We start from the raw sequence: 18,148 nt of genomic DNA on the forward strand, positions 1-18,148 counted from the left end.
ACATTGGGCTATTCAAAATGTTTATTGGGTATAAAAAATATAGACTCATTTATATTTATTTATTTTTCATAAAATCATTAGGTAGTTTCTTTAAAAATAATAAAATAATTCCTATTTTATATGAATATATATATATATATATATATATATATATATATATATATATATATATATTTTTTTTTCTTATATGATTTAAAAAAAAATAGATTTCAGAACCTACCTTCACTAGTTTAGATACGCCATAAATGACAAATAATAACACATAACCATTTTTAGGAACAGGTGAGCCCTATCTAATTTATTTTATTTTATTTTTTTTGTAAATAAGAAGTGTTTTTATCAAAATCAAATAACTAAGTAAGAGAGAATACGTAAAGTAAAATTTAATGTCAAGTATTGCTCATGAAAAGGCTATTTGTAGAAAAAATAAAACAATCGTGGCCAAAGTTGAAAAAGATAAAGAAGAAGGGTAAGCTTAGAATATAAGAATAAGAACACTACACAGATTGAAATGAGAAAAGGTACAGCTAAGACACAAATCGATGCAATTAAGACTTTGACTTCAGTCCGCAAAACTCAAATCAGAAAAACCACCGGAAAATTCAACCTCAGGACGGTTCCAATTCCGATTCACCGCTTGTCTACAATGCACCAGATGACGTCCTTCTCCCTCAGGTTTCCCACAAATATTTTTCTGTTTTTCCATTAGAAAAAATGGCGCTTAGATCCATTTCTCTGTTTCTATGCATGCCTAATTGTTAGTAGCGGTTTAGATATGATTCAGGTGAGTGATTGCCCAAACTTTTTAGCGCCTTTAATTTAATTTCTCAACCAAACTGCTTTATGGTAAATTTTACTAAGTTCTGTAGCTTGATTAGACTCAATTAGGTAATTCGAGTTTGTTTATTTGGCATTTTGATTTACTTTTGCCGAAGTTGTTCGTTAGGGTTTATTTTGAGGTTTATCAGCCTTAGTTCCTAGGTTTTCATTTTAAGGTTAAAAACCTAGGGTTTTGAATTTCACAAAAACCGTTGGATGTTGATATTGATGCCAAAACTGGGTTTTAAGAATCCTCTAGACAAGGTTGAATTAACTGCATTCTATCCCATACCAGTTTGTTTAGGCTAAACAGAAAGCAATATGAAATATAAAGAGGTAAACCCCATTGACATTATTAAAGAGGTTCAACTGATCAACTCCCATAAGATTTAGAAGCATATTCTTTTATGCAAACCTTTTGCATATTTTACTTAGGTGCCTTTTTATTTTGACTCAATGAATACATTAGTGTTTCTTTTTGACTTAATGCATTAACAATGACCTAATAGAGGAAGTCAGGGAAATGAGGCTTCTGTGCTAAGTTCTAAACTTTTTACAAATTTAACATCATTCACTTTTTTCATTCCATTTCCCCATGTTTGTTGTAATTTTTCACAACATGTTATCTTATCATGACCCATGGTTATGCCATGTAAATAATAACAAGTTTACTTTTTGTTATGAAACATACCTATGAGCTTGAATTAGACTTTTTAACCAGTAGAAATGGATAACTGTCGATGTTGATTTTGTAGTAATGGCTATACAAAGATGAAAATGCAGCCAGCCCTTATGAGTTCATTATCTTTTGTTGTATTACTTTCTTTACAACTTGTTAATTCCAATCTTAGATTTAGTGTGATTTTGGTCCTCTAAGTGTTTGTTATTTTGTTATATTCCATATTTAGGTAAACATGTTAGTTTGTTATTCATTTAGGTTTGTTGTAGAGTTTTGGTTGCTTTGAGATGGTGGGGTCTGAGAAAGAAAATGGTTCTTCACCAGCACCACCGTCACAGAAGGCGGATGTGAAGAAGAAGTATGGTGTGGTGAACCCAATATCATATGCGGGACCCACTGAGGCTGACCTTCACAGGAATGCACTCTTGGAAAAGGTAGACACTGGTCTTCCTTTGTTTTTTTTTCCAATTAAATTCGTTTGTTACTTATGTCCAAGTTTTTCTTTTTAACTTTTCAATGATTGTTTTACTTGTGTTTGTTGTAAGCTTTTGATGGAGTCAGGGATATATGAGAGCATGGAAGAAACCGCAAGGAGAGAAGAGGTTCTTTGTCGTCTGGATCAGGTAATTGTAACCCTCTTGTATTTATTGTTATATTCTATGAGGTTAAATGCAAAAAAAAAAAAAAAATAGCAATTTACTTTCATTGAATTGTTTAATTCAGCATCCTACTTGCATTTCTTCCCTCGATCCCATCACAAAACACTCTACATTGAAAAATCTAACAAATTATAGCATTTTCCTCCAAATACAAAAAGTACAAAACATTATTCACTGCTATAATTGAGTATATTTTTCAACTTATAATCTCCTACTAAGATATTTTTTTGTTAAAGTACAAGTTTTAATCGGTAGATGTTTCAAGTATAGCTCTTTAATAAGAACAATATTGAAAGTAGAATGTTGTAACAGAAATATGAAACTAAAGTTACTATTTCTTGCAATGTATTTGTAGCCCTATTCTATTTAAGACATAATGTGCTCATCACTACACCTCCTTCCATAATTTTGTAATCAGTTTGGATATATATAACATTTAGGAATCCGTGACACATTGCAGCAGATACAGTAAGTAACCATTTATTTTGCAGTGATCATTTTGAAACATTTGTTTTGTAATTTGTTCCAGATTATTAAAGATTGGGTGAAGCAGTTAACACGCCAAAAAGGGTACACAGAAAAAATGGTTGAGGAGGCAAATGGTATTGTACGTACCTTTGGGTCTTATCGCCTAGGGGTAATAGCCTCTACTTTTTTTTTTCTTTTCTTTTTTTTTTTTTTTTGAATTTAAAATTGTACTTTTAATTCGCAACATAAAAGGTCAATATCATTATATCACAGCTTATTTGTGTCTTTGAGAATGTAAAGAAGTAATCATAATAAAACACTGAGACATTTTTGTTACAGGTACATGGTCCTAATGCTGATATTGATACACTATGCATTGGGCCCTCATATGTGACTCGAGAGGTGATTTAATGAATTTATCTCGACATTTTTCTCATTTATGATGGATGTATTCATATCTATATGTTTTAACCAATTTTCCCAATTTCTTCTTATCAGCATGATTTTTTTGTTATATTGCATAATATTCTGTTGGAGATGGAAGAAGTATCGGATCTTCAGCCAGTTAATGATGCACATGTTCCTGTGATGAAGTTCAAGTTCCAAGGAATATCCATTGATCTTCTTTATGCCAGTGTATCTCTATTGATTGTTCCAGAAGTAATTTCCTTTCCACATTTGTCCACATTTACTTATTTGCCCCTATATTTGCATCTTATGTGGTATATTTGATAGAAGTAGTACTGGTAGCATACTAGCATCACATGCCATGATTTGAGTAGTAATAGCACATGATGATTTATTACTGTTATGTTTTTGTTTCTTGTATGTTATTCTTATGATGTGATAGTCACTGAATATTTAGTGATATAATTATAAGGTAGAAACAATTAATTGTATTGTTTTATGTGTTTGAGTTTGGTTTTTTTGTTTGTGAAACTAACTTGTGACAGGATTTGGACATCTCTCAAAATTCTGTGTTGTACAACACTGATGAGAAAACGGTTCGAAGTCTTAATGGATGTCGGGTTGCTGATCAAATACTTAAACTTATTCCAAATGTAGAGGCATGTATTGTGGTCCATAATATATATATATATATATATATATATATATATATATATATATATATATATGTATATATACCCTTACATGCTTACATTATTGGTATTTGACATCTATTCATATGCCTTTAAAAATTTGTAGAACTTCTGCACCACACTTAGATGCTTAAAGTTTTGGGCTAAGAGGCGTGGCGTTTATTCAAATGTAAGATTTTTATTCTATGCTAATTTTTATTTTTGAATTGTGTTTTGAGTAAATTACAATTTTGGTCCCTGTGCTATATCAAATTTTTTGGATATGGTTCAAAGAGGAATCTTTTGCCTTTTTTGTTCCCAATTCACTGTTTCACAACACTTTTTTAGTCCCTCAGACAGTCACCGTTTATAAAAGGTTCCTAAGCCTAGACAAGGGTGTTTCGGTCATTTCACCCCCCTCCATAATGATGATTTTTGAAAAGCCCTATAACTGACAGTTGGTTATGGTTTCTGAAAATGATGGTTAAAGTGGTGGTAACGTTAAAGAGATAAATGAAATGACCTAAATGCCCTCTTCTGCAAGGTATGACTATGTTATCGGGCTTAACATCCTTTTATAAATGGCATATGTCCCAGTGACTAAACGTTTTATGAAACATTGAATTAGGGACGAAAAAGTGGTCCTTTTTGGATATGGACCAAAAAAGAATATTTTTGCCCTTTTTGTTTTTTTCTTCCATAATTCACTTTTTTATAACACTTTTAGTCCATGAGATGAGACAGACACCATTGTAAACAGCTTTAAATTCATAATTCACTGTTTCATATCTCTGGATGACTCTGGAAAACCATATATTTGACAATTGTGGATGATTTGTGAAAAACCTCTTTGTAATGATGATGAAAGTGGACATAAATGGAATGAATTAAATACCCTTATGTACAAGTCATGTGATAGGACTAAAAGGCCTTCTTCTATAAAAGGCGTGTTATGGAACAGTGAAAATGAATACAACACAGGGACCAAAAGTGTAATTTAGTCATGTATTGTATTATGAATGATATAATAGTTAATGATGTAGTGAGGTGTTTGTTTGTTGATTTAGGTTACTGGATTTCTTGGTGGAGTGAATTGGGCTCTTTTAGTTGCTCAGGTATGCCAGCTTTATCCCAATGCAATACCTAGTATGCTGGTTTCCCGTTTTTTCAGAGTCTATACCAATTGGCGTTGGCCAAACCCTGTCATGCTATGCCCAATTGAAGAGGATGATCTTGGATTTAACGTGTGGGACCCACGGAAATGGTCCCGTGATCGAACCCATCTCATGCCCATCATCACTCCCGCATACCCATGCATGAACTCTAGTTACAATGTTTCCGCAAGTACCCTTCGTGTTATGGTGGAACAGTTTCTCTTTGGAAATAAGGTTTGCGAGGTAAAACTAAAAAAAAAAAAACTCTCACAATTTTACCGTTTTACCCCTGTTTGATCTGAGCTGGCAAAAGACTTGAATGCCCTTCTCTCTCTCTCTCTCTCTCTCTCTCTCTCTCTCTCTCTCTCTCATCAGAGCCCTAGAAAGGAGTGGACAAGTTTTCTAGGGCTATTTTGAATTTTCAATGACAAGGGGCATTTATGTCTTTTTGCACATTGAGATCATTTGGTAGACTATTGATGTTGTTTCTTTTTGGATGAAATTTAGGAGATTGAGTTGAACAAAGCAAATTGGAGCTCTCTGTTTGAGCCTTCTCTTTTTTTCGAGTCGTATAAAAACTACTTGCAGGTAGACATTGTAGCTGCAGATGCGGATGATCTTCTTGCATGGAGGGGATGGGTGGAATCCCGCCTTAGATTACTTACTTTGAAGGTTTTAATTCATATTTCTCATCTTTCAAACTTTTTACTTTGTGTTTCGTTATGTATGATGGAATCAGAGAAGGAATGGAATTGTTCATTCCATTGGAATCAAAAGAACCGGTTGTTTTCTCTGATGGTATGGACCATTAGTTTTCATTTCAATATAACCCATTTTATTCAATTTATTTGTTAATGACGAATCTTTTTTAAAAGAATACATTTTTTTTTTATTTATCATAATCATATATGGGTTTTAGTAAGTTAACTGTCTGAGTGACTGTAAATGACCATTTTACCCTTAGTATCTGTTTGGATTCCGTACAATAAGTCAAGGGTAAAATAATCATTTACTATCATCGAGTGCAAAAAAGAAACAGTCTTGGTTGTTTGTTGGTACTTTTCAGATACAAAGGGTAAAACGGTCAAAAAGATGTCTAATCCATGTTTCCATTTTCCATGGTTTTTCAGATCGAACGCGATACAGACGGGATGTTACAATGCCACCCTTTCCCAAACGAATACATCGATACATCAAAACCATGTTCCCATTGTGCTTTTTTTATGGGTCTTCAAAGGCAACCTGGAGTCAAAGTTCAAGAAGGTCAACAATTTGATATCAGGGCAACTGTAGATGAGTTTAAGCAAGGAGTAAACAGTTACAACCTTTGGAGACCTGGAATGGACATTTTTGTGTCTCATGTACGTAGGAGACAACTTCCTACATATATTTTTCCTGAAGGGTATAAACGTCAAAGACAATTAAGGCATACTACTACTACTACTCCTGAAGGCTCAAGCTCTCCTTCATCTGAGAAGCGTTTCAAGAGGAAACATGATGCTTCTTCTGGACCTGGAAAACCGAAGAAAACGTCTTTTGGGAGCCCGGAATGTGTGGGAATTGGAGGGAGTAGCATTCCAGTGAACTCCGGAATTGAAGATATTGCTTGTGAGGTGAGTTTTGTAACTTGAGGAATTTTCTACTGTTTTATGTTTACTTTCCTGTCCTTGTGTGAGACGATAAGATTATTGGAATAAAAACAGATAGATAGTGTTTGGTGCGATGGAATTGAGGAAGGAATGGAATGGTTCATTCCAAAAGCTGGCTGTTTTGCTTGATGGAATGGAATGAACCATTTTTGAAGGAATGTGTTTCCTCCCATTTTGTGAATTTTCATTTCTTGGCTAGAGAATTTTTTTTTTTTTTTTTTTTTTCCATCATTGAACGGATGAAAAATGCAATATAACTATATAATCCATTTTTGTTTATATATAGTTATTATTATTTTAATTAGATCACAAATTACTTTTTTCAAAAATATTATTTTTATTGTAATTTATTGGGGTTTAATGAGCTTTTCTTATGTTTATTTATTTATGTTGATAAAAGTCGGAATGGAATGAAGAATTGGTTTATATTTTGTCTACAGTCTTCAATTACACAAAAGGTGGTATTGGAGTCTGAAGATGGAGCAAATCCCGAATCAATGCAGCCATCTGCAATAAGGTATCTTTCCTCTCTGTAGGAGGAGGGCATTTACGTCTTTTCTACAGACAAGAAAGCCGGACCTTGCGACACCTTTTTAAGGTGGGAGAAAAAAATTGCACAGGTTGTCCCATTGATATTAGTACCGGTTAGGGACATTGTGATTTACCTTTATCATGTTAGCAGTTAGCTGGGCCCCACATTTTATTTTCAAATGATATTTTATTTATTTTTTGTGGCAGGTTGAGCCTGGAATCAACAGCTTAAATTATTGAGAGCGGAAGTGTGACCTTTTAGTACTGACAACTTGGGAGTAGTAGTATGTAATTTACCAAGAATGAGGGCTTGTTCTTTAAATTTTAAATTTTAAACCTTGCAACTTTTTTCTTTCTTTCTTTTGTTATGGTTTTGGAATGTAATGGATTGAATCGTGTTTATCGTAGAAAATGTTATCATCACATTGTATCTTGTTAGTTTTAGCTCTTTTTCTTTAATTATTCTCATCACACTAATCCAATCTTGCAAAACTATAATCAAATGAACACAAAACTGTAGATAAGATGTTTAGGATTTTCATGCTCCATATACTTAACAATGCACAATACTCTTTGATCGTAAACCAAAATGATTTTACCTATGAATGATTCCATTTGAGTTGTATTTTATATTTTCGTAATGGAATCAATGGTTCAAAGTACGAATGTAAGATAAAAAAAACTAGGGGTCTAAATTACTAGAATTTGATACTCATGCATGAGTCTAAAATTGCCATTTTACCCTTTTACAAAATGTAAAATGAGCCTACTTCTGTTGCTTGATATGTGCATCGTAAACCCGTCATTATCTTTTTTATCACTAATTTGTCGTTAATTACTTCTGTTTACATGCAATCGCTGATGTCGTTAACCTGTCACTATTTTTCTATATATACACATAGAAATACACGTATACATACATATAACATGGATTATTATACATGTATACAAATCAATTTCACACTTGGGAAACAAGAACACCCTCGTTTTCATTGGGCCCAGTAACAGATCTTTCTCTTTTAAGAAGAGGTGCAACATCAAACTCATCTCTTCCCTCTTTCATTTCTTCAGGGAGTTCATCCATTGGATTACATCTTCTAAGAATCTCAAGAACATCTTTCATTGATGGCCTACTGGAAGGCAATGTGCTTGTGCAAATGAGCCCTAGTTTGAACACGGTGGTCATTTCCTCCATGTAAGTATCGGAGTCTTTGATCTCAGGATCACAGACTCCAACCATGGAGTCACTTTCTCCATGGTGCTTCCATGCCCATTCGGCTAGGTTTAGGTCTCCATCTTTTCCATTTGGTTCTTTTCCGGTTACTAGTTCAAGTAGCACTACACCAAAGCTATATACGTCTATCCTCTCATTAATTCTTGTTGTGTATGCGTACTCTGAAATTGAACATGTCGTACATGATGAGTTTTTGTGTAAAAACTGAAAACTGTAATTGAAACTGAAATAAACGATTGATTGGTTTAAGTTTTAAAGAAACTATTTTGTATGACCGTAATAATGGTAAAGAATGTGAGAATCCACAAGCAGTTAAAACTGAATATATGGACTTTTGTTGTGACAAAATCCATAAAGAAATGAAAATATTTGTTAATTTTGGCTTTTTAAATTGGGCAAATTCCATAAATATCACTATGCTATTTTATTTTTTTGTTTAACAAATGGAAGTTTTTTTAATTGTTTCTGGTTTAACCATTGAGGATTTTTTTAGAAAAATCTACATAAAACTTTGGATTATAGAAAAACCAATATATTTTAGAATTTGATCGGTTTAACCATTCTGATATATATTTTTTTAATTATTTAACCATTGAAACTAAAAATACATCTTTAACCCAAAAAAAATATTCTTCCAGTTGGTTTTTTTGCAACTTATTACCGAAAAAAAATTTACAGTGATTTTTCTGAAAAACAAACAAATTTCGATGTTTAAACTAGAAAAAAAATATTTTAGTCCAAAAAAACAAAACACCAAATTATAATGGTTTTTGATGACATTTAGGTATTTAATAACAAAAAAAGCATTGTATTAAAATATGGTGTGTTTTGGTTTTAAAACAAAAAACCACTCGAACCTAAATAAACAGTATACTTTTAAAAAAAATCGATATTCTATTAACGTTTTTTGGTTAAAAAAAACATGATTTTTTTTTTCTTTCTAGAAAAAAAAAAAAAGAAAAAAAAACCATACATTTTTGTTAAATAGTTAGGTTTTCTGGTTATAAACAATCCTTTATTTTTCTTTTTATTTTGTTTATTTTCCCGATTTATGATTCAATGGCTGTGTCAAAAGAGTTCATACCAGGAGCAAAGTAACCTAATGAGCCAACGATCGACGCCATATTATCATCACCAGGTTTTTGCTTCTCCAAGATCTGTGCCAATCCAAAATCCGCAATCTTTGCTTTAAACTCCGAATCCAACAATATATTGCTCGACTTCACATCTCGATGCACAATCACCGGCGAACAATCATGATGCATATAACAAAGCCCCTGGGCGGCGTCAATGGCAATCTGCAACCGCCGCCGCCAGTCCAACACGAAATGTGGAGGTTCCAAACGCAGCTCCATTTCCGGTTTCCTCTTCTTCCCATGTAACCACTTATCGAGACTCTGATTTTCCATGTACTCGTAAACCAGAAGCTTCGAGTTAGGGTTCGAAAGACAACACAGAAGTTTCACGATATTCGAGTGGCGAATGGAGCCCAAAATCTGAACCTCGGAGGAGAACTCGTTTTCAACATCCCGGTTGAATTTCTTGTTTGAAATCTGTTTCACGGCGACGAAACCTCGAGGCGGACCGACACCGATTCGGTAGACTTTACCGGAACCACCGGAGCCGATTAGATTGGCGTCGGTCATGCAGGATAAGATGTTTTCTTCGGTGAAATCGAGATTGTGGAAGGAGATCAGTTTCCATGTCGTTCGAGTCCGTTTAGGGTTCTTTTTTAAGTGGTCTCGGAACATGAACAATGTGAAGAGGATCGCGAGGAGTAGAAGGAAGGATGATAAAATGACGATTGTGGCGATGATTTTGGGCGAAAATTTCTTCCGGGAGCTTTTGGTGTAACAACTATGGAGATTGGAGATATGGGAAGTGGAACAGAGGTTTGGATTGTTGAAGAAACTGTTCTGAAACGCGGAGTTATCAAAAGCGGAGGGAATTTTTCCGGTGAGTTTGTTGGAAGATAGATTCAAACTGGTAAGTCTGAGATTACTCAATTGAGGTGGGATTTCGCCTGAGAATTGGTTTTCTGAGAGATCAAGTCCAAGAAGATTTGGTAAAGTACTGAGTGAAGATGGGATATCGCCGGAAAGTTTGTTTCTTGCGAGATTCAGAATGGTTAGCGAGTTCCAGGACTTGATCTGTGATGGGAGTTCACCGGAAAGTGAATTTCCGTCAAGATAAAGAACGGATAGCTCTGAAAGAGTAGTGAATTCAGGTGGGATGACGCCGGAAAACAAGTTGTTACTAGCTTTGAACACATTGAGTTTCATCCAAGAAGAAATTTCAGTCGGGATTTGACCTGAAAACTTGTTGTCACTGATTTCAAATCTAGATAAATTCCAAGCGACTTTACCAGGAAGCTCACCGGAAAACGAGTTTCCGGTGAGCAGCAAAGTTGAAAGATTTAATAATGTCCAAACTCCTGGAGGAATCTCACCGGTGAAGTTGTTATTATAGAGTTGGATACTGTTAACCTTGTTACAGCTCTCGTATGATCTTGGTATCTCTCCGGTGAGGCTGTTTGAGAAAACAATCACGCCTGTCAAAGCACCTCCGGCGCATAAACTCTCCGGCAACTTTCCGGTGAGGTTGTTCTCGGATACCTCAAATGATTCAAGTTTGGAGTGAAGTCCAAACTCCGGAGGTAATTCTCCGGTGAGATTGTTTCTAAAGACCCGGAAGGTCCTCAGTGTTGGAATTTGAGAAATACTCGGTGGAATCTGTCCGGAAAATCGATTTGAATACAAATTGAAAACCTCCAGTTTCAGCAATTTTCCAAAATCATCCGGAATCGAGCCGTTCAATCTGTTCATGGCGATATCGATTTGAGTCAAATTCTGAAACTGAATCAAGGAAGGAAGGTTGCCGGATAATTTGTTGAGATACAAAAACATAACATCCAGATTTGTTAAGAGGAACAATCCAGGAGGAATTTCACCTTCCAAGTAGTTTAAACTCAAATCTAACGATGTGAGATTGGCCAAATTCGATAATGATTCTGGAATATTTCCGACCAGATTAGTCGCCGCCATCCACAAAATCTTCAAACTGCTCAATTTTCCAAACTCCGGCGGTATCACTGGATCTGCAAATTCGTTATACGCCAGACCTAATGTTTCCAGATTTGATAAGTTTCCGATCTCCGGAGGTATACTTCCATTAAACAAATTCTGATACAATTGCAACGAAGTCAACGCCGAAATATTCCCGATTGCCGGAGGTATGTCGCCGGTAAAGTTATTACCCCCAAATTCAACGATTTGGAGTTGTGATAGTCGGTCAATGTCTTCCGGCAACCTTCCGACGAACAGGTTCTGTGAGATATCAAGCTCAACCAGCTTCGAGCAGTTATAGAAAACCCTAGGAAACTCTCCGGTGATAAAATTGTCATGGAGAATCATGTTTTCCAGGTTCCGCAGGTCGCAGATAAACGGCGGTATAGGTCCGGTAAGTTCCTTGCTTTTGAGTTGCAGCATGACGACGGAACCATTCCGGCACTGAACCTCCGGCCAGCTGCAAGGTGACGAGGTGGAGTTCCAATCTGCTAGTGACTGTGGATTTCCCCACTGTTGCTTGAGGTTAAGCAAGGTAGTTTGGTCTGAAGTCGAGAACTGTTGTGAACTTACGACGGAGGTGAGGAAGATGAAGACGAAGAATGAGAGGAGATGTGGTGGCGACGGCGATGCCATCTTTTCCGGTGGTGGTTTGTGTTATCGGAAAAACATATCGTTGGCGTGACCTTTTGACTTGGTTAGTTAACTTTTTTGTGACGTTCGACAGGCCGTCAGATTTGTTATGGTGTGTTTGGCCGCCGGTTTGATGTGGTGTGTCCAGAGAGGGCATCTACTTGTATAAACCCACTTGTAAGAATTTTATTAAAATATGGAATTAGGTGACCTTTTAATTAATTTATGCAACTTTAATTTATTACACACAAAAATTGATATAAAATTACTTTAAATCCAGTAATTTATAAAAGTAGTGCCAAATAAAATAGAGATAAAAAGACAAAATAGTTAATTTTTTTATATTTATTTTATAAAAAAACCAAAAACTAACAAAATAAGATTGGTCCTATGTGTTTTATATTTTATATAGTGAAAAAAAATTTAAATTTGTACAAATGGTTTAAAATTAAATTTTTTTTATCTATCCAACTTGAAAAATACTATTATTATATTTATTTATTTTTTATTTTTTTCTATTTATTTTAATGTTTCTAATGGAGGAGGGAGTCATTCCCTCACGATCCATTCCAACATGAGCCCCATATAAGATTTTATTTTTCTTCTCTCTTCTATCTTTTCCAATCCACAACCCATAAAACCTTATGTTTTCCAACCCATTCGACCTATTAAAATAAAATAAAATAAATACCAAACAACTAAAGTATAAGTTTTAAAACACATGAGAGAGAGAGAGAGAGAGAGAGAGAGAGAGAGAGAGAGAGAGAGAGAGAGAGAGAGAGAGAGAGAGAGAGAGAGAGAGAGAGAGAGAGAGAGAGAGAGAGAAACTATATAAACAACCCACTACTCCTAACCCCCTGAGAAAGAGTGGTGTCTTGGAGGTACCAATGTGTAACATCACAAAAATCAAGATAAATTTTTTTTATCAATCAACAAAACCATTCCAAAGACCATAATTCTTTACAAAACATTGTTCCAGAAGTAATAGTCATAAGTCAGAGTATTCCAAGGTCCAATAACGTAAAAATTTAAAGGATGTGCACGATCACACATTTGCTTTCCCCCGATCATCTGAAGTACCTGAAACAATAAACTGAAAACCGTAAGCCAAAGCTTAGTGAGTTCCTATAATGTACCACCACACACACATATAACCAAACGGATACCGGGTCTACAACCTCTTGGTTGGATTACCCCTGGCCCATAACCTTCCGGTTAGAATGCACCGAACCATAACCTTTCGGTTGGACTGCCTAATACATACCAGGTCCACAACCTCCTGGTTGGATTACCCCTGGCCCACAGCCTTCCGGTTGGAATGCCCCGACCCACAACTTTTCAGTTGGAATGTCCCGGATCGTTGACTGATAGCACAAAGCAGTACAGTCTCAACACCACTACATCATGTTGACATATGCATAACAAATAACAAATGTCCATCAACAGATAATCATATAACCAGTCATCAGATAAACATGAGTATCTACAGATCACTACAACATAGCAACATCCTATATACTCAGACACCGATCTAACAGTTCACTACAACATAGTAACATCCTATATACCATGATACATAATCTAATGGGCTGACATTGGTGCCTTCGACCCACAAGTACAGTGAGGAAAAACTCACCTGAAACGAAGAACCCGAAACACTGCAATACGTTTCCCTTCTGTATAGATTGCTCCCACGAGCCCTCTATCACAAAATCTTGGAAGAAACTTAATAAATAGCCAAAAACCTCCAAGTTTGACCCAAATTCAAACAGGTTAAAAAGCCAACGGACAACGGTCAACGAAAGTCAACAGTCAAACCGCCCTTCACGACGTGACCAACTATGGCTCACGTCGTAAGCTACTAAGGGACAAAATAGCCGATGCTCATGATCCTCACGATGTGACAGACAAAGCCTCACGCCGTGAGATAAATCTGAATGACATTTTGATCCATAAACTTCTTAATCCATTAAGCCACGAATCCATATTTTCTAAAAGGCTTCCTAACTCCCTAATGATCATAAAAATCGATGCTTTAAGGTCATGCATGTCCACTGTAATACTTGAGCTCAAACTAGGGCATTCATGAAGAAAAGGGGGATTAATTCTCAAGTATGAACTCAAACATCATCCGAACTTCAGATCCATTACATATAATCACCAAGGGACTCTAAGGACCCATAAAGTTGCTAACTTTATGGAGTCCCAACACTCTAACTCTTATAACAATGGATAAACATGCATAAAATCTTATATCTAGCAACAAGGAAACAAAAAGCTTGAATCTTGCTAACTCACAATGGTCCATAATTGTTGCTAGAGATTGCAAATGGAACTTCCAAGTTGAATCTATGCTCCAATGGGGTTCTCTTCTTCTTTAAGCCATCAAAATTCCACCAAAAGCTCAAGAATCACAAGGAGGGGCTAGGGTTAGGGTTTTTCTATGCTTAAGGCGAAAGAGGATGTTGAGGAACCCTAAAATGAAGTTTATGGGGATTAAATACGAAGGAAACCCTAAAAGATCATGGGCTTGGGTTGCAACGCATCTCACGTCGTGAGCTCAGTCTAAATCAACTTTCTCATTTAATCTCTTGTCACGTCGTGACATATCTATGGTCACGTCGTGACACCTGATTTTACCTAAAAACAAAGCCTTTGACCCCTTGAAGCCCTAAACCAATCCGTTCTAGAAGCTGGGTGTTACATAAGGGTACATCCCCATCTTTTTTCCATGACCATGTCCCCTAATAATTAATTAAAAATGAAAAAGGCCTACCCATCCCACACCCTCTCTTCCTCCCCCTTTCTGATGCACGACACCATTTGAATACATTTCCCTTTCTCACGTATTTTTCTATCATCTTAAAAACCTAACCCTCGCTCACAGTATTCCACACCATAAAAATCTAACCCTATATTAGCTTAAATTTGCAAATCGATTTCATGTGCCCTAACTGGTAGTATCTTTTTGAGTGTCCTCATCACTAAACTTGTCTTAAACAAGTGCACTAATGAGTGGACTCAACTTTAGGGTCGTTGAAATGTTTCTTGCTTTATGAATTATTGTTTATGAGTTTCCACTACACCGCCGTCCTCTAAGCTAACATCATTATTGCAGATTTTATGGATTTAGGGGCGAGGGTGCAAAAATCAAAATCCGTCGGAGAAGAAGGCCAATGTAAAAAAAGAAACCCAATTTGTAGGTTTTCTCGATTTAGGTCATAGTGCGCTTCACCATTTTTATATTTTCTTGGTGGTTGTGGTATCTTTGTTTCTCTTTCCCCTCAGAATTTAAATGTGTGTGTGTGTGTGCTATTATGAATTTGGACACGAGCTGCTAAATCTAGGTATCTAGAATATATTTTATGAATCTAGGTTTGCAAGAATGATTTTTGATTTTTGATTTAGGTTTCATGTGTTTGATAAATCTGGGTTCAAAAACAAGAGGAAGCGGTGGGAGATGACCTTGATAATGGTTGGAGAAGAATAAACTGAAGGATGGTACCGGTGGGGGCGAAGTAATGGCCGGAGGAGATGAACTAGACAATTATTCTTGATTGGGGATGACATGTGGATGGAAGAGAGATGGCGGTGGGTGTGAAATAATTTTATATAACATTATTAAAATAAAAAAATTAATAAAAGAAATTAAAAAATAAATTTTAAGGGATATATTAGTATTTTAGAGTATAAACCAAATAAAAAAAATCAAGTTTTTCAAGAACCAAATCCATATAAACTATCTTGATTTGGATCAGTAATGCAAGTTGAAATCCTTTTTGGTCTAAATCCATAACTTTTCGTAAACCACAAGCACCAATTTTTTAGATTTCTCTTTCGATAATAACCACATATTTTGCACTTAAACCTACACAATGAGCTTAAGCCCTGCAAAATGGTTTGGTGGTTATCCCTAACGAAAGTACACAAACCAGATCTTGATTTTTTGTATCTGAAAAAATATATGATCCTACTTTTAAAATTTGATCTCAAAATATTCGAATAAAATATATACAATCTAGTGGATAGGAGGCTACACCAAAATTTTACGATCAAATATTTCCCTTACGTAAAAACTAGGTTTCAAATAATCGAATCCAAGTTCGGATAAACTGAATATAACTATGCAGAAAGAAAAATAATATTTTTTTTTTGAAAAAACAAACAACTATATGACCATTAATATAACCATTTAGAGCCACTAAGACTCTTATGATCAATGTACAACTTAAGAATTTCCATCCACCTTCTATTTTGCATATTCAGATCTTTTTTATTAAACATGTACTATAGACTCTTATGACTAGTGTTCAACTTACATTTCGTCCCATACAATTAATTTCTCCATAAATTCAAAACATAAACTACAAATGCAAGCTCCAAATCATGAGTTGGATAGTTCATTTCATATGTTTTAATTTCTGTGATGCATAAGAATGACTTTATCTCTTTGCGTGACTATACACTGTTGGGTTAGGATATGTTGTGACAAGTCCAAAGCAAAATGAAAATATCCAGACGTATGCTAGCTATATTGCTCATAACTACATGTATATGTTAGTATGAACATGTTGATGAGACGTAATGTATCCTCGCCTACATGTTATTTATGATTGACTGACATATACATCACTTTTCCCCGTGACTCTATATATAGACATATACTTAATATATATATATATATATATATATATATATATACACTATGATGTCTTCTCATTCAAACAGCTAACAAATGTGATGGTACTTACTAAGTACATGCCATGTGAGATTGCATGACTTGAGATCCATACTCGAGGTAAGTTCACCCTTTCAATCATAAGAATCTTTCACAAAAACCATCAATGATTGAATTTCAACAAATATGTCACTAATGAATCTCCTTCAATTACATAACTTTCCTTGTAATCTTAATAATTACAATATACTCCAAGTTTATTGATAAATCCACTCTGGTGTATTACTTGGTACTCTTCCAAGAAAATACTTCACCATTCATTAAAAGACACGAATTCCATATGCAAACCGAATTGTCTTTATTAGTGTGAAAGCTAATGGGTTTTATAAGTTATAAAATTACATGTGAATACAAAAAAATCACTTAACACTTAAGGGTACATGCAACCTATAAAGATCTATGTTTTCACAATTAATAACAACATACCATGAATATCAAGAACCCTATGAGAACCCTATTATAATGAAACTAGTAGATCTAGCATTACATACCTTTTAATTGTTGTAGTAAACAATTCCTTGAATCCCTTCCTTTGTGGATCTTGGAAAGCTAGCACCAAAAGTATGATGCCTCTAATGGCTCACACCTAAAACCCTAAAAACCTTATAATGAAGAGGAGAGAGAGGGAGGAGAAGCAATTTTTCTTCATAATCCTCTTAGAAATGTTATGCACGAAATTTGGCTCCCAAGGGGTCCTATTTATAGTTTAGGTAACTTGCAGGCAAAACCATATTTGAATTGATTAAATAATATATTTAATCACCAATTCAAATCCTTTCCTTATCTGCAACCAGGAGGCTTCCTGAAACCCTAGGAATCCCTCTAAAACCGTCCATACCATGGAGGGTTCTAGAATTGCTTCTTTTGTTCAACTATTAAACAATTAAAATTCAACCCTTGCACCTTTAATTAATTCTAATTAGTTCATGATGGAGCTCAAGTAGAAAGTATGAGTTAATTTCTCAGAGGCAACGATCTAAGAGACCTCGGACATTACTTGCGAATACAAATTCTTGTTGTGCCGCCAAAGAAGCTCATAAATGTCCATTTACGGGCCAGGGCCATAAAGGCCTAATCCTGAATTAACTCTAGATTAATTCTGATTAATAATTAATTAATTCTTTTTGATTTCATATTAATTTATTAACCATATAAATCAACAAATCAATCATTTAACTATTGATCTCATATTAATTTATTAATCACATAATAATATAACAAATCAATCATCTATTTCCAATTAACATATTAATCATATAATATATTAATAAACCATTTTCCCATAATTTCCAAATAGTTTATTAATCATATATTAATCTAATAAATTATCCTTCTCTATCCTAATATCATTTCTAGCTATTTCTGGTTATGAGGGAAAGCCAAAAAGGACTATGTTTCTAGTTAGAAGAATATACCAATTTAGTTATGAGCTTAGACACC

At 34.9% G+C, this 18,148-nt stretch overlaps 2 protein-coding genes across 5 annotated transcripts; one reads left to right on the forward strand and one right to left on the reverse strand.

Annotated features, from left to right (window-relative positions):
* The first annotated feature begins 519 nt into the window (after positions 1 to 519).
* LOC145167359 (nuclear poly(A) polymerase 4-like) lies at positions 520 to 7,461 on the forward strand. Of its 4 annotated transcripts, none has more exons than XR_013741090.1 (13): positions 520 to 675; positions 1,757 to 1,932; positions 2,044 to 2,121; positions 2,687 to 2,794; positions 2,965 to 3,027; positions 3,124 to 3,285; positions 3,579 to 3,692; positions 3,832 to 3,894; positions 4,772 to 5,101; positions 5,366 to 5,530; positions 5,989 to 6,471; positions 6,948 to 7,127; positions 7,246 to 7,461. XR_013741090.1 is itself a non-coding variant. In XM_079086548.1 (13 exons), the coding sequence occupies exons 2-13, from the start codon at positions 1,786 to 1,788 to the stop codon at positions 7,268 to 7,270; spliced, it is 1,815 nt and encodes a 604-aa protein (XP_078942674.1). In that variant the 5' UTR covers positions 520 to 675; positions 1,757 to 1,785; the 3' UTR covers positions 7,271 to 7,461. The 4 variants fall into 4 exon arrangements, 2 of the variants coding, with proteins under 2 accessions (XP_078942674.1, XP_078942675.1); XR_013741091.1 differs by having other exon boundaries at positions 6,948 to 7,105; XM_079086548.1 differs by having other exon boundaries at positions 6,948 to 7,024.
* Positions 7,462 to 7,900: 439 nt separating this feature from the next.
* LOC145167360 (uncharacterized) lies at positions 7,901 to 12,142 on the reverse strand. Its single transcript, XM_079086550.1, has 2 exons — positions 9,357 to 12,142; positions 7,901 to 8,433 (listed from the first exon to the last, which is right to left on the reverse strand). Exons 1-2 carry the CDS (start codon positions 11,971 to 11,973, stop codon positions 7,997 to 7,999), a joined length of 3,054 nt encoding a protein of 1,017 aa, XP_078942676.1. The 5' UTR covers positions 11,974 to 12,142; the 3' UTR covers positions 7,901 to 7,996.
* Positions 12,143 to 18,148: the final 6,006 nt, after the last annotated feature.

Source organism: Lactuca virosa, chromosome 3, assembly GCF_052849685.1.
Source record: "Lactuca virosa cultivar CGN04683 chromosome 3, Lactuca_virosa_CGN04683_v6, whole genome shotgun sequence".
NCBI classification, from domain to species: Eukaryota; Viridiplantae; Streptophyta; class Magnoliopsida; order Asterales; family Asteraceae; genus Lactuca; species Lactuca virosa.